The sequence below is a fragment of the Notamacropus eugenii genome, chromosome 3, assembly GCF_028372415.1.
Source record: "Notamacropus eugenii isolate mMacEug1 chromosome 3, mMacEug1.pri_v2, whole genome shotgun sequence".
Lineage (NCBI taxonomy): Eukaryota > Metazoa > Chordata > Mammalia > Diprotodontia > Macropodidae > Notamacropus > Notamacropus eugenii.
The window spans coordinates 83,816,265-83,833,663 of record NC_092874.1 but is presented as its reverse complement, the minus strand read 5'-3'; the positions used below and the strand labels follow the sequence as shown (position 1 = coordinate 83,833,663).

The 17,399-nt window shown below is 38.4% G+C and overlaps 1 protein-coding gene across 10 annotated transcripts in view; it reads right to left on the bottom strand.

The window, feature by feature from the left end:
- The window catches only part of DIP2C (disco interacting protein 2 homolog C), a 585,449-nt gene that overhangs the window by 92,553 nt on the left and 475,497 nt on the right, over positions 1-17,399 (bottom strand). For all 10 annotated transcript variants that reach the window (XM_072650057.1, XM_072650058.1, XM_072650062.1 and 7 more), the window contains 2 exons: positions 9,175-9,284; positions 7,447-7,527 (listed from right to left, as the gene is read on the bottom strand). In XM_072650057.1, coding sequence (XP_072506158.1) covers positions 7,447-7,527; positions 9,175-9,284 — 191 coding nt within the window. The remainder of the gene's footprint in view (positions 1-7,446; positions 7,528-9,174; positions 9,285-17,399) is intronic.

Here is a 17,399-nt window from a genome sequence, read left to right as displayed (position 1 = left end):
CTCAATTTGGTTGAGACAGGTAGATTTTCTAAATACATTATTGTGTCATCTGTAGATAATGATATTCTGGCCTCTTCATTTCCAATGTTAATTCCCTTATTATCTTTTTTCCTGACTAATTACAATTGTTAATTTCCAGTATTACACCACATAGCATTCCTCTTTTCCTTTAACAATTCCTATATTATACCTTTATTATCTTTTTCTTAGTTGGGGGTATAGACAGTCACTGAAGAGCTACTTTCCTGAAATATAACTTCCTCCCCCCTTCAATTATGATTTATTGTTTTTCTATTAGAAAAGTTTTATAGAAAGAGAACACAGAAGAACATGATACCTGAAGAGTGACCTCTCACAAAGTAGGAATAATTTGTAAATGTATGTAATAAAAAAACATCAATAAAGCTGAAAGTGACTCCCAAAAAAGGGTAAGAGAAAAGGGGATGATAAAGGTTTTAGGGCATTTAAAAGCTGCGATAAACACCTGGTAAAAATCGACAACTCTATCTGGTCAAAAAGAAGGAAAAAAATAAGAAAAATCTGTACAAGCCTAAATGGAGACACTTATGATCAAAGATATGGTGAGAAAATGGATTCTTCATAGAAGCCAAAAGGTATCCGTGGTTATCTCTGAGAATACGTTTGGGGCTGGATTCGGAGACTAGATTATAGAATTTTAGACCCAGAGGGGACATTAGGCAGCTGGCTAAAAGTTCTCCTTTTATAATAGCAGAAAATAAGGTAAAGATATGAGAGGTTAAGTTATTTGTCCAACATAACAGAGTTACATCAGACTGAGATTTTTCATAGGAAAAAAGTCAAGAAGTTGAGAACATGATAATTCCATTTAATCACCAAATAGTTTCAGGCAGAGAACAAACCTCTTTCAAGGTCAGAGATTCTACCCTGATCTCCCAGGGTAACAGAATTGTGGCTATGGGGTACAACCATGGCAAGGACATGAAGACAGGATGGGAGATGGATGTCTTGTGTGAGGGTCCAAAAGATCAGTCTGACAGTCCTGTCAAGTGTGAGGACAAATATCTAAGACTGGAAAGGTAGGGCTTTTAAAATGTCAGACAGGGGAATTTATATTTTAATCTAGAGACGATAGAGATCCACAGTAGTTTCTTGGGTAGAATGGAGATATGGTCACACCTACACTTAAGGGAAAAATATTCCTGCAGCCATGTGGAAGAAGAATTGGATGTTTCTTTTCCAAGAGTCAAGGAGAACTATTTAAAAGAGGCTATTGAAATAGTTTGGGCAAGAAGTAATAAATATCCTTTCAGACAAATGGCTTCCTGGTATAAACATCATATCTACAAAAATTAAAACCTCACGGAACAATCTAGTTGTATCTTAAACAATAAGCTAAATATGATTTCTCTAATGTCAGGAAATAATTTTTAATTAAATTATTTTAAAAATTAATTGATTAAAAATAGCCAATGTTCCCCATCAAAATCTGTTTGCTAAAATGATGATGGTAGTTTATGGTGTGACAGAAAGCATACTAGACTTCCTATGATATGTGTCCAAGTTGTACCAGTGTGACTTGCTAGGTGACCTTGATCAAATCAGTTAATCACATTAAACTTCAGTTTCTTCATTTGTAAAATGGGAGTCATATTTGTATTACCTGCCTCATCCTGGTACTGTGAGAATTTCATGAGAAAACTGAGTCACAGAATCTCAGACCTAAGGAGGTCTGAAATAGGAGGAGACCTAAGGGTCCATCTAGTTGAACCCACATCTGAAAAAGGCTCTCCTTATTTAACAAAATATATTTAAAAAGTGGTGATCCAGCTTTTAATGAAAGACCTCAGGTGAGGGAAAACACAGTGCCTACCAAAGGAGCACATTCTACTTATGGATAGATATTTTTGTTAGGATGTCTTTACATCAAACTTACACTTGCCTCTGTGCAAATTTTGCCCCTTGCTCTAGTTCTCTTCCCACGCAACCAAATAAGAATATATCTAATCCTCCTTCTGGGGGATAACAGCCCTTCAAACAAATGCAGATAGCTATATCCCCTTTAAGCGTATAAATCACATTATAAACTGTAAAGCACTTGAGAAATGCCAGCCTTGATTACTGTTGTCTCACAACAGTAGTATGAATGACGTAAACAACTGTTATTTAGCATAATATATTTTATCATTGGAATTCAGAGGTTCTCATGTTGGCTGGCCTTTATAAAATGCAAAACATAACCTCACAAGTTGTCTAACGTTAGCAAAAGCCCAAGGCAGCAAACATTTTGGGAATATTACTGTAACATTATTAAGTGGTAGGCACTTTTTTAAAAAACCTGCTAACCAGACACTGTTATTGACTCAATTACATTTTGACAAGGGGGACATTTTTCACATTTGAATCCCATTCCATTAGTCCTTACCACTTGGTTTCTGATGATTTTAATAAAAACTTTTGGCTCAAAGGGAAGAAAATTGATTTTCAGTCACCCTTTGCATAGAGTCCCTTATTTTGTAAGTTACTGGACTCCAGGTAAATAGCTGTTTTCTCCTCATTGAGTTCCTCATTAGCATTCATGGGAAAACCTATGAGCTCTCTTTGTAAAGCCAATATGAAGAAGGATAAATTTAGAACAAGAGTCTAGTAGAGTCATCTCAACAAAGGAAGCAGAAGACCAGAAAACTGACCTCAAAAATCGCCTTAGGAGACATTTTAAAAGACTAGTAGTATAGGTCTTCACCTGACTTCCTGTCCAGCAACTCAGAACCATGTCACCTCCACACCTGCCAACATTTCTATTTCCTTGCTGAACTCCAGCCCTAGAACCACATCATGAGCTCTAATAGATCAGCTTTTGCCTTATCTTGCTCAGAACCAGGTCCCCACCTTACTTTCTGACCATTAGCTCCAAAATAGGCCAATGCTGCATTCTCCTTACCCCCTTTCTACTTCTGCTTTGTTGTCTTCCTGCATTCCTTGAGGAGCAGCTATATGGCTTGCTTGTATTTGCATCCCTAGAGCTTAGTACATTGCTGGCACATTAGTAAGCTCTTAAGTGCTTGCTAACTCACTCATTCACTCACTCTGTCCATATTTGTCTAGGCAACACAAATCCTTGCTCTGCAGGGAAAGAATTTTACTGTCTATGATTGTCAATGTGACACCTTTCAGCAAAACAGTGGCGGGTCTGAAGGAAGAAAAAAAATGAGGAAATCATCAGGAGTCTATGTCCCTAAATAGTATTACAAGTAAAGAAAGTTGAAACATTTGGCTGCTGTTTCTTTTAAAGATTCTTATGATACATGTGTTCTCTCTCTCTCTCTCTCTCTCTCTCTCTCTCTCTCTCTCTCTCTCTCTTTCTGTCTCTCTCTCTCTCTTTCTGCCTAGTCCAAAGAATGTGAGAATTTTACTTGATTTGCAATGAATCTAATCTCTTTTCAACACTAAGCCCAGCACACAGCTCTTGAATTTATTCACTGCAATACCAGTGAAGGGGAGTGGGTTTGGTTTAGAGATGAGAGGGCCTCAGAGCAGAACAGTGTAGTTGGATACTGTCATGCATCACTCACATTTATGAATCAAGGGTTCCTTATTTCCAAAGGAGTTAGTAATCTATCTGAAAAGGAAGAGCTAGTCAGATAGCATCAGGATTCTTTACTAGCTTTGAAGATAATTTTAAGTGGAAACCACAATGTAACAAACTGTAGAAATTTTGGCTTATGCCTTCGAACATGCATTCAATTCCAGTTCTAGAAAGGGTGAGAAAAGCACTGCATGTAATTCCTTGACTCTGCCACTTTTGGATTATCAGAACAGAAACATAATGGAACAAGAAGTGCCATGATGTAGTAGAGAAAAGGCTGGCCTTGGAGGCAGAAGGATCAAGATTGAGGTTCTGCCTTTTATGGTGCGGAGGGAGGGGATGGGAGCGGTGTTCATTCTTATAAAAATCACTTCACCTCTCAGGGACTCAGACTCCATATTTGTAAAGTATGATGAGCTAGATGATTTCTGAGGTTTCCTCCCACTCTAAAATAACGGTCCTGTGACTACAGGGTACAGAAAATTTGCCAATCTGAACTAGTGAGGAGGTCTGATAAAAGTCACAAGTCTCAACTAAGAAAAAACAAAAATTAAGGAACAGAAGGAACCTAGTGCTTCTCGCTTAGAAGTGGAATTGTTCTCAGTAAATGGAAATCTCTATCCAGGAATTCCTTTCTGTGTTCCCAGCTGTCTGGCAGCTTTGCAATGTTTGGGAAATAGTAAGCCGTCCCTATAGGAGGCAAGGATCCCTTTATATCAGCAAACACTCCTTTCCTCGGTATAACCTAAAAACTATTTATTTGTGGTTTTTCATTTCCATCAACTGAAATCTGGCTGCGTTTTTTGTTCTTTTCAGAAAAATCTAATCATTTTCAGTGGAACACCATTTCCAGAGCAACCATTCTGTAACTGAAATAAATGGTTACGGATTCAAGAGCGCATACTAGGTCAGACCAATGCTCCCAATTACTCCAGTACTGGGCCCCTTGTATTGTATCAGTGGGTAATTTGTGGGAGACCATCAACTGGGTCTTCTACCATATCAGCTCCTAAAGTTAGATCTATATTCTGAGCCAAGTTGCCCTTAGTAAGCTGATAAGCTGCTATTGATTAGCTATGACTTTAGCTGAATATCCTTAAAACTGAACTTATTTTTAGCCTGTACTATCTCTTTAGGCTAACAAGCTCCATATGTTCTTATTTGGACATTAGATTAATTAGGAGCAGGCGTAAGTCAAACACTATGTTTCAAATCATATCTTAAAGCAGATTTGTGGAGGGCAAAATCCTGACTACATATGTGTGATAGCTATCTTGGCTCTGCATGTGCCACTACTTTCATCTTTTTAGACAGTGACCAGAGGTAAATCCTTTTACCTCTCCGGACAGCAACATCCTCATCTGTAAAATGGGCTAGATAAGTGCAAAGATGCCTTCTGAATCTAAAATTCTATGATTCCATGACCTCCAGAAACCATCAAGAGTCTGGGCAAAGATATAGAAAAGTAAAAAAAGGATGTTTATGACATGAACTGACTGGTGAAATATGAGGGAAAAGAACTAGGGTACTGCATGTATACAAAACCAAAAATGAAAATAGTCTGGAGTTCTATTTCCCTCCTCTCTCGGGGAAAAGACAAAGATTTCCTATGGAGTGAGCAAGTCTCTCCCTGCTTACTATTCCTCACACACAACATTCTGTTTTCTGCCTCCAGTGAGGCATGTTAGGTAACACAATGGATTAGAGAGGAAGACCTGAGTTCAAATCCAGCCTCAGACACTTAACAATCTGTGTGACCCTGAGCAAATCACTTAACCTCTGTCTGCCTCAATTTCTTCAACTGTAAAATGAGGTTAATAATAGCACCTACTTCACAGGGTTGTCATGAAGATCAAATGAGATAAAAATCTTTAAAATGCTTGGCACAGTGCTTTGGCATATAATAAGCACTTGATAAATCCTTGTTCCCATCCTTTTCCCTTCCAGTGTCTCTGCATAATCTTCCTCATGCCTGGAATGCTTTTCCTTCTGCAACTCTTCTTTTAGGAATCCCTAGTTCATTCAAATGGTACCTCCTCTCTAAGGCTTTCCTTGGTTCCCCCAAATGGAAGCATTCCCACTTATAAATTATCTGTTATTTACTTTGTGTATATTTTGCAATTAGCTTATCCTGGGTACATGTTATTTTCCTCAGTAGAATATAAGCTCCTTGAAGGCAGGAATTGTTTTCCATTTTTATCTTTGTATACTCAATGAAATGCTTAGCACATAATAGATACCAAAAGCTTGAATTAAATTGAATTGAGACTTAAAAACTCTAGGACAGAGAAAAAAGGGAGGTTCCTTTGGGCAAGCTAGATCACTAAGAAGATCTTTTGAGGGGTGAAGAGGAGACACAGAACATAGTCCTCAAAATGACCTTCCTTCAAGTTTAAAGTATATCTTTAGTTCAAAACTGATGCTAGTCAACTAAAGAATCTGAATCTTTTAAATCTAATCCTCAGACTAATTAGCATTTCAAGAATAAGTGCAACTAAAACAACCCTGAGGTATCACCTCACACCTATCAGATTGGCTAATATAATAGAAAAGAAAAATGACAAATGTTGGAGATGTGGAAAAATTGGGACTAATGCACTTTTGGTGGAGTTGTGAAATGATCTAACCATCTTGGAGAGCAATTTGGAATTATGCCCAATGGGTTATAAAACTGCACATCCCTCAACTCAGAAATACCACTACTAGGTGTGTATCCCAAAGAGATCAAAGGAAAAGGAACTATACGTACAAAAATATTTATAGCAGCTCTTTCTGTGGTGGCTAAAGAAATGGAAATTGAGGGGATGCCCATCAGCTGGGGAATAGCTGAATAAGTTGTGTTACATGATTGGGATGAAATATTATTGAGCTATAAGGAATGATGAACAGGATGCTTTCAGGAAAACCTGGGAAGACTTACATGAACTGATGCAAAGTGAAGTGAGTAGAACCTCAAGAGGGTCTTCTCCTCCTAGACTATATCTTTGTAATGGTAAATTAGTTCATCTCTCATCTAAATTCATACCTAGCCCTTAGTCATTGAAAAAATAGGGCCTCGGACACACTGAGACCTGGAGAAGACCTTCATTTAGAAAGGCCAAGCTTACCCACTGTATCCCAGGCCATCCAATCATCTTGACCTTTGTCTTGCCACTGGACTACTAATGGCGCTGGAGGAGAAAGCAAGGCTGACAACTTTGTGCAGCTAAGCTTTACTTAAAGCCAATCTAATGTAGTCGAGGTCTTCAAAAACAAAGGATGACCAAGAGAAACAAGGAGGGTTGGATTTGATGGCCACTGAGGCCCTCCCTTCCAACTCTCAAATTCTCTAGAGTGATTCTCTAGAGTCAGGAATATATGGATTCAAGTCCTACTTCTGATAGATAAGATCTATGTGACTGTGGACAAATCACTTAATCTCTCAGTACCCCAGGAAACTTGTTGAGACTTAGAAGGTATAGATGAACTACTGATTTGCATTGATAGAGGGAGTTCCCACACCTGGAAGTTCTTCATATTGATAAAATGCCAGGTCTGAACCAAAAATTCAACATAACACACACATACAGGTTTAGGGAGGGGGAGGGATAGGAGAAGAGAGATATTCTGTAAACACTGTTGCTAAATATAAACTGTACCTACTTGAATTTAAAATACAAATAATGATAGATGTTCCTACTTGGTTAGAAAAAAAATCAATAACCAAAAAGAAGTGATCGCAAATTTAAAACTATTTAACAAAGGAAGAGTGAAATTGGGAAAAAAAGACCAAGTCAGGAATATTAGGAAGGGGAGAAAACAATGACATCAACAAATCTAAAGAATTAGAATAGATGTTCCATAAAGTGAGTCTTCTTTGGTAAAAGGCAAAAATGGCTTACCCTGCAGTTAAGCAGCGTGTACAGGACATGGTCAGGAGTGGTCTGAGCTCTCCACTGCAAAACCTCAGAGAGAAACAGGAACTACAATACAACAAAGCACAATTATTAGGCTCAGGCTATTGGAACTGGGGCCATTCACTCCTTTCCAGCAACAGAATAAGGCAATTCAGACTGGAAAGCATTCATGATCACTTCCAGTAGCTGGTTTTCCCAATCCAAACGCCACAAGAAAAAAGCAGCACAATTACATTCCTCAGCTAAAATCCTCTGCAAACATAATCAAGAACAAGCAGTTTGGTTACAATTTTTAGCCTAACATAATTCAATGTTTCTTACCCCTGAGTTGTTGGCCCACAGACCCAAGTCCCTGGTAGTTGTGCAAACCCCAAATCTGTACAAGGATAGAACAACTTAGATACCCCTACATAAGAGGTAAATGAGTATTTTCATCCCTTACAAAGCTTCAGAAGGTACCCAGAGCCCCTCTGTAATGAGATTTTTTTAAAGAGGAAATTTCTAAACTGTTTACAAGACTAACCACATTATCTTTAGAGGTGATTTCATTGTGGCAAAAGAAAGTACAACAGTTTCACAATTGTGTACATCACACTGAGTCACTCTCTATGATCATAATAATTCTGGTATTTAACCAATAGTCTGTCCAGCATTGTATGTGGGGAGGGAGAGAGAGGGGGATGGAGGGGAGGGAAGGAGATAATATCAGACATACAGAGAGAAAAAGAGAGAGAGAGAGAGAGAGGGAGGGAGGGAAACAGAAAGTCGAGAGAAAGACACACACAGAGTTAGACACACATATGCATGCACACACACTCATGTGTACACTATGTACACATGTGGGGGAGGTAGAAAACCATAGTAAAAACAATCTCACAGCCTAGTGAGCTGCTTTATACTATAGGTAGACAGACCTCTGCTCACTTCCACCAAAATGGCAGCAACAGCTCTACAGTGATTTTGCTGTGTCCAACTAAATATATATTTAAACCGAGATTCCTTCTTATCTAGGTGGCCTTGGATATCTGATGCAATTAAACATTTAATACCACTTTAGGTCTTTAACTCTGAGAATAATAGAGGAATTTCTAACCTTATGTGTTGGGGAGGATGGTACTTAAGGTAAAATAATTTTAAAAGGACAGGAGTTTTTTGTTTGTAGGCATTCTCCCTGGCCTGCCTTTGAGACCATACACTGCTCTGAAGAAACTTGGCTCTCCCACCTGCCTTTCTGAGCAGTTCTTTCCTCACAATCTGAAGCAGTAAAAGCCTCAGCAAAGAGGGGTTAGAAGCAGGTTTCCACAGGGAGCCACACCAGCAGAGAATTGGGGAACAGGAGGGACAGGAAGACCAGGGATAGCTGGAACACCAGGTAGCTCAAGAAATGTGGAGGGAAGCCAGGCAAAGCTTTCTAAGAATTGCTTCCTACTTCATCTCCATTACCAAATTAAAGAACTAAACACCAGCACCAAGGTCACCACTTCATTTAATGGTTTTGACCACATGTCTACAGTCTCTCTCTAAAAAGTGTTCATCTGTTCACAAACCTGATAAGATAAAAAGCATCTCTGTTTCAGAGAAAAGAGTGAGAATAGAGTACCGACACAGTCAGATTCAGAATACAGAGCGACTCCCAAGTGTGCAAAGGGCTACATTAGCCCTATATTAGCTTCCCATCCACAGAAGTCGCAGTCCAAACGCTCCCAGGCTTACCTTTCGGGCCTGATCATTGTCTTCTATCTGCCCCAGGTCTCTGCCACTAGCTTGAGCAATCCTTTTCCCAGACACAAGGTTCCCCACCATCACAGAGGCAGGGCCAATTTCTAATGAGAGACAGCAGAAAGTGAGTAAAGAAAATTACCAAGTTCCACCCCAAATTAGTATTGCTACCCCTTGGGCAAGAGAGCCAGTTGGCTGGCTAACCTAACTTAGAGACAAATCTGGCTGTTATAGCATTTGAAAAGAAACACATGAATTATAGTGAGAGCAAGTATGTTAATTCTTTAATATCTTGGGTTGAATCAATCACAATGGAAAGTTTTATTTTGGACTCAGAGTACAAACTAATTCAAATATAAGCTATTCCTTCTCCACGAGGAAGGTCTCTCTCTGTCTCTGTCTCTCTCTGTCTCTCTCTCTATCTCTCTCAAATTAGGTTCTAGGAATGAGATTGTTGGGGCAAGAGGAAAATGAATCACTTAATTATCCATTTTATTGACTGAAAAGATTTCCAGTACTTTCATCAAATCTACAACAAGTATTTGAAAACAGAAACTGTTTTGAAATAAAAGATGCTGCAAAATCAATGCTTTTTTTAATTCTACAATGACTCATAGGAATCTTGGAATTTAGAGTTCGAAGGGAACCTAGAGATTAGCTGCTCCAACTCTCTTATTTTGCAGATAAGGAAACTGAGGGAAGTCTAAAGTCTAAAGACTATGAGAGAGGATGAGAACTCTGATCAATTCAGTATTCCTACTACACCTAGATTCTGCTTCTTTTTTCTGGTTTAAGAACACGTCATTAAAGTGTAACACAGATATTTTGAAAGAAAGCATATCCATATAGTGGATAAACCACTGATCTGAACCACCAGGTTCAAATCCTGTAACTGATACTTATTAACTATGTGACCCTGCACAAGGTACTGAACCTCACTGAGTTTCTAGTTCCTCATCCATAAAATGAAGAAGTTAGTTTTTATGGCCTTTAAGAGCCATTTTCGCTCAAAATCTATGTTCCTGTGATCCTGCAATGTATGGTAAGCATGTCTTTAAAAAATGAAAATAATTGTCCGCATTTTATGAACTACAGAACCCTTCTTCAGAATTTCTAATGACTCCTTGGACCTCTAGAGACCTAATCTACAGACCTCAAAATATCACTACCGGCAGACACCACGCCTGCATTTTCTTTTCAATAGAATGGCTCTGGGACACCAAGATAGTCATGTTAATGAGACAGAACTGCTAGTTTGTTCAAGCACATTTGAACTTTAGGGGAGAACATTCCACTGAGTTTTTAAAATACCTATGCTAAAGTGAATCACAGCGTTTGATGGTGGTGGTGTTTTTTCAGGCTAGAATCATGTACACATCAGAGTCAGATTCTGTTTGTCTGTTCATGGGAATACAAACCAAAATCCTCTGTTCAATTATTCTTATGTTTGTGAAAAAGATCATGTAATCAGGTAAGATATCCATTAAGTGCATATGCATTCATACACAAACATATATACACCCTTATTGATACATACACTGATTATAGTCCTAATGCCTCTGTGGAATGGGCCTTACCCTGAGTTCTCAAAGTAGCTGGAGCTACTAGAATAGACCAAGTAGAAATATGGTGTACTGTACTGTATACCAAGCTGGAAATGCTTTGACCATGCACCTGGTGAAAGATTATGGGGAAAGACTTACAAATAACGATCATTGTAGCCAAATTCTGAGAGGATTATCATCAGAAGGTTAGCCACCAGGTGAAATATTTTTTTTGGAGGGGAGTTACAACAATAATAGTAGGAACATTTATATAGTGCTTACTAGGTGCCAGGCACCGTGCTAAGTGCTTTATGATGATTATTTCATATGGTCTGAACAAACCTGGGAGGTAAGTATTATTATTATCCTCATTTTACAGATGAGAAAATTGAGGCAGATAGAGATTAAATGGCTTGCCCAGGATCATATAGCTAGAGTGTCTGAAGCCAAATTTGAACTCAGGTCTTTCTGACTCCAGGCTCAGTGTTCTATCCATTGTGCTGCCGGTGCTCATATAGACCCATCTAAGGATGGAGATGTTGCCGACTGGCATCAGTGAAGGGAATGCCCAACTCGATATGCATTCAAATGGACCTATGTATAGGCACTTTGTGTATATGTATACACACATGCATATATACATACATATGTACATATAAATATACATGATAGGAGATGGACCTGTGAATTCACTGGTATAGGGAAGTCTCCACGAGGAAGGGCTCTACCAGAATAGTGTCTTCTATGATTTACAGTCTTACAGAACTACTTGCAGCTAAGAGAGGTTAAGTGATGTGCCACAGGTCACATGGGACTTGAACCTAGGTCTTCTAGGCTCCAAGGCCAGGTTATCCTATGCTATTTTGCTTTGTTTGTGTGCATAGGTCTATATATGTTCTCTCTCTCTCTCTCTCTCTCTCTTTCTTTCTCTCTTTCTCTCTCTCTCTCTCTCTTTCCCCCAAGATGGAAGGAAAGAAAAAAGGAGAGAAGAAAGGAAAGAAGGAAGCATTTATTAAGAACCTATTATATGCCAGGCACTATGCTAAGTGTTTTACAAATATGTTCTACTCACAACCTGAGGAGATAGGTACTATTATTATCCCCATTTTACAGTTCAGGATACTGAGAAAAAATAAGGATAGATGAATATATAATTATACATAAACACACATGCATGAGACAGCCTGTCATAGCATTGTGTGACCCTGGGCAGCTCACAACTTCTCAATGCCCCCAAGCAACTCTGTAAGACTGAGTTGCAGATATGTATTGGTAGGGGGAGTTCCCTACACTGATGGAACCAAAATATCAATGTAAAAATACACACATACACACAGACACATGAATGTACAGACACAAACACAAATGCTATACGTGAGATGTGGATAACTGTCCAAATGATGGGAGGTGGAACAGGGAAAGGCTGATTAGTGAACCTGTATTTACGGCAACAACCACTCTTGCATTTTACTGGTTTGTTTGTGCAGTTGTAGAGAAAGAAAATACATGGGATTGGCTATGGAGTAAGTGACCACTAAATAGTTGCTGGTTGCCTATAAAAGGTCAGCTTGCTTGACTGTTTTTTCTTAAGCTAGGCAACAGCTCATGCTAAATGTCAGTTGCAGTCTGGGGTACCACACCTGACTCTCGTACAAAACCACTCAAAGCTAAGAAAAAGGGCTATTTTAATGAAGGGGGGGAATCCGAATTTAGGGTTAGCCAAACACATCATTTCAGAGGTGAAATGGAGCTCATATGTTGAAAAAAACTGCTACTTGAAAAAGAATGGATTTTCTTCCACATCCAAGAAACAGTCATTTAGCATCTGATGAAGCCCTTCAGTGACAAGGAAGTCTATTCTGTTGTAGGCCAGCCCTAATTGTTCCAACCCTGAAACCTCCCCCTGATTGCTCCCACTTCTGCCCTCTGAGGATAAGTGGAGCAAAGCTAATCCCTCTTCCACATGACAGCCTTCCAAATGCTCCCACCAGCTATGTTTCTTCTTGGGTCTCCTCTTCTTCAAGATAAACACTCTGGCTCCTTCAAATGATCTTCCTATTGCATTGATTTGAGGTCTTCAACCCTCCCAGTTGTCTTCTACTGGATGTCCTCCAGCTTATCAGCACCCAGAACTGAACATAATCCTCCAGATGACAGGAATCTTCACAGAGGGATTTAGGGGTTGCCATTCTGGGAGTTTGGTTTCAGGCGATTTCTAAACTAGCGAGAGTATGCAATAATCAGACTGTGCCTAATGTGTTCAGCAAAGCCTTTGTTGATTTTCATGTACTTTTGTGAGTGTGTATGGCGGGTGGAGTAAGGATTAGCTTTTTCTTTGGTAAAATGATCATGCTGCAGAGGAATATTCTCTTCATCAACAAAATACAAAGGAAACTTGGTACCATAACTGTGCAGCCAAAATGAATGGAACCACTGTACTACTTAAAGCCCATTTGATTTAATTGCTTTTGCATGGATAATTAAATAACCTTGTAGTATGCATCCTTGCTTGTTAACTATTAGCTTTCTCTTGTTAGTGCTTATTTGTTGGTGTCTTAAGTTGCTTTGACTGAAGGCTAGGCAAGATGTTCCTTTTAACCAGATGTCTAGAGGTTGGTCTAATGTACACATGGATGACAGTTCTTTTTAGGAACATCAGGTTTCCATGCTGTATTTTTGGGAGGACCTTTAGAACTAGGCTAGGCAGGTCCTTTCTCTTCGACTTATTTCTACTGACCTCAACTTTATGTAACTTTGGAAGCTTCAGGCTACCTGTTTTTCACAGAGCCTTGAAAACTTATTTCTCCAGTTGTTGCTAGGAGACAGAAGACTTTCCAGTTACACCTCATTTATAAAATCTGTCCTTCCTGAGAACAGATGATTTTCTTCTCTACTTAAAGACAGGATGGTATGGAAGAAAAACTCTTGCAGTATATCACCCTTCTTCCCAAATGAATATATAAAATGGAGATGTACCCCGAGAATGCAGGCATCGTAGTTCCCATTTATTCCTCCCCATTTAGAGATTTATCAGCATCCACATCTCTAGCTCTTATTGATCTCTCTACCTTGCAACGGTTGACAAATTCACACTGAAGCATAGGCAGAGGCTTTATCTAGAAGAACTGTTGTTAAGATAGATAATTCACAACCACAAGAAACATTTCTTCCTTTTCAGTCACTGCTGCTCTCCATGGACACTGGATGCTGTACACTGTCCTAAGTGGAGTTCTCCTCAAGTCTCTCTGATGAAACGTGTCCCTAAGAATCTCAAAAACCTCTGCCATGACTGCTTGTTTTTACTGTACTGCAGCCAGTCCCACTGGCAGCTTTACAGCCAATTAATGTCTTCATTGTTGAATACAGATATATCTATTTGATGTTTTTTTCAAAATAATTTTGCTCTAAAAGAATAAAGATGAAACATGCCACCTAAATCGTGACTGAGAGGCAATGAGCTTTATATGCAGAAAGAGACAGATTTAATCATATGTGGCCACTGTGGGGATATGTTTTGCTGAACTATCTAGCTACATATTAAGGGAATTGTTTTTCATTTTTTAAAAATCTGTCCAACAAAGGTGTGGGCAAGAGAGAGTAGAACAGATTAATAAAATACTTGTTACTTTAAAAAAATAAATTATGAACAATGAAAAGTTCTCAAAAAATTCATTATGCACTTTTTGTAGGTGGAAGGGTGGTGCACATCAGAGCTGCTACCAATGATATTTATATAGGGAGAAGGGTATTATGTTAAGGTTGTATTATGGCGTTATTCATATAGGAGATGTTGAATAAATATGTTTATTATGAGGATAATTTGATTACTAGAACTAGAAGGGAAATTTTGAAATCATCTAGCCTACTCATCTGACATATGAGGAAACTGAGGTTCAAAGAAACAAAGTGCTTTGCTAAAGATTGCACCACTCTGTGCCAGGTTCTCTGTTATGTGCTTTGGAAATAATAACTCATTTGATCCTCACAACAATCCTAGGAGGTAGGTCTTATCTTCATTGTTCAGACGGGAAAACCGAGAAAACAGGGACTTAATAACTTGCCCAATGTAACAAATCTAGTCGGTGTCTGAGGTTGGATTTGAATGCAAGTCTTCCTGATTCTAGACCTTCTATCTACTGCATCATTTAACTGCACATTTATTAAGTGACAGGGTTGGGACTTGAATCCAGGTCTTATGACTCCAAGAGTATATTCATAAAAAAGGAAAAAAAAATATTTTGAAGAGTAAAGTCTAAAAGGTTGGTCTAGATGATTCCAAAATACAAAACCCACCAAAGGGGTACTGAATCTCTTCATTGCACCATCCTTTCAAGTCTCAGATTCTAGAAAAGTGGGCTGCATTTCACATACCACAATATCTTTAGTTTTGCAGACTTGTTCAATAATCCAGAAGACATCAATATTTGTTTTTAGATGATGTCTATAATGACCTATGAGGTAGGAAAGGAATTCTTCTTGACCCTTGACAAACTAATCAATGCCTCTAGTTACTGGAGTTGCACCACATTTGGGGGCATGTCTTCATCATAGACCTTTTGACCAAATCTAATTGGCCCTTTTCTTCCTCTGCTCACTGCTCAAGGATTTATTTCTCTTTCTTTGTATCTAGAACCACTGATTGTCCGGGTTGCTTATTCAAAGACCACAGTAGTGAAATGGCTCTTAAATAGTAAAGTGGGCACTGAGCTGCAGAACTCAATCACGTCATACTTTATACTAACAACCCTCTGGTAAGTTTTGATCCTACTATAAATTTTAGTAAGACAGAAACAGATATGCCTAGATAAAGTAATTGTTGTTTTATGATTCCCAACATTATTTATATTCTGAGATGATGAGACACAAAAGATGATTTTTCATCCTTTTAATATGTTCACAGAAGTGTGATGCATTGTGTTTCCTAGTGTCTCCCTGAACAGAGCTGTTATACACGTATTATTTAGAGAAATGGATATATCTCTGGGAACTGCAAGCCTACAGTTTATGAGAGTAACCAATCTAGCTAAGAATTGAGAAAAAACAAAAGAAAGTGAGATAAATTTTTGAACAATTTCTATTATGTTACCATCTAGGAAAGTCATAAGAGATGAAAATTATTCAGAAAGGAAAGATAACAGTAATAAAAGAAAATATAATTTTTCTAGGAAAGTAGAAAATAATTCTAACTGGCTAGGTACCATTTTAAGACACCTAGCCTATGTCAGAAAAGGACTGATAATCTTTCTGTACTTATGGATATATTTAAGATAATTCTTCATCAAAGTGTAACTCTAATGGCTCTCTGGAATGTAGAAGTGATCCTGGGTTTTTGGACCCTGGTAGAGTGTTCTGCTGAGAGAGTTCAAGCTTTGACTGATATGATGATGGTGAAAAGGCTTACAGTATGGCAATGCAACAATCTCTTGTTGAAATAATGGCTTGGCCATATTTGGAAATTATCCTCATGAGGAGGTGTCTTCCTTCCCTCCTTCTTTCCTTCCTTCCTTCCTTCCTTCCTTCCTTCCTTCCTTCCTTCCTTCCTTCCTTCCTTCCTTCCTTCTTTCCTTCCTTCTTTCCTCCCCTTTTGTTTCTTTCTCTCATAACTTTTCAAATGAAAGGTATCATATATAGAAGTGGACAGAGAACTGGCTTCAGGGTCAGAAAAAGTTAGGTTCAAGTTCTGTCTCTGACACATACTGGCTATGTGACCCTAAGCAAATAGCTTGACCTCCATGGGCCTCAGCTGTTTTCCATACATATGTAAAATGTAGTAATTGGATTAGATGATCTCTAAGGTTCCTTCCAGCTCTTGACCTATGGTCCTATAAGCTGTAAAAAAGTAGACAATTTGAATTCATAGAAAGAGTAGTTTTCAATGGGAATTCCCTGTACAAATGAAATAAAAGATCTGGATTAAAAAAACAATAACTTTCATAGACTATCTAACAAGGCAGAGGCAGGATGGGAATTACATTGGTGAAGGCAACTCCTGACCTTTGAAATATTCAAGTAATGAAGAAGTTGAAAATAAGACTCAAAAAGCCAAAGGAATCTCTAACATATGATGAGGTCACGGTTTTTCATTTTAAGGTTCTTAAGGTTTTTCAAAAATACTTTTACATACATTAATAACCCAAGAAATGGAGGATTGTGACATGAAGAGAACATTAGACCTAGAATCTAAACACCTAGGCTTAAAATTTTAGAGCTTAGCATTCTTGAACAAGTCTCAACTTTTCTAGGCATTCCAATTTCCCCAAATAACCCCATAAAGTAAAGATAAAGAGGAGCATTCAATCCCATTTCACAGAAGAGAATATCAAGATACAAAAAATGAAGTGACTTATCTAAGGTCCCAGAGCTACTTCACACTAGAGTGACAGTTGGGATTACGTCTCTTTACTTTCATCTAGTATACACTTTCTCCAAGGATATACTGGAACTAACTAGCTTTCGAGAATCAATTGTTATATTTTCAGTGTGAACCTCAGAATTCAGCAAAAACTCCAAATGAGGTCTTGATTTATTGTTACACTGATTATCTTGACTTCAGAAAGTGGTAGAAATAATGTTTATGATGCAGATTAAACATAAAAACCAGATCATGCATTTCTAGAGAGTTGGTTGTTAAATATTCACCAGCACACTCCTTTCATTATCACTCTAGAAACGAGG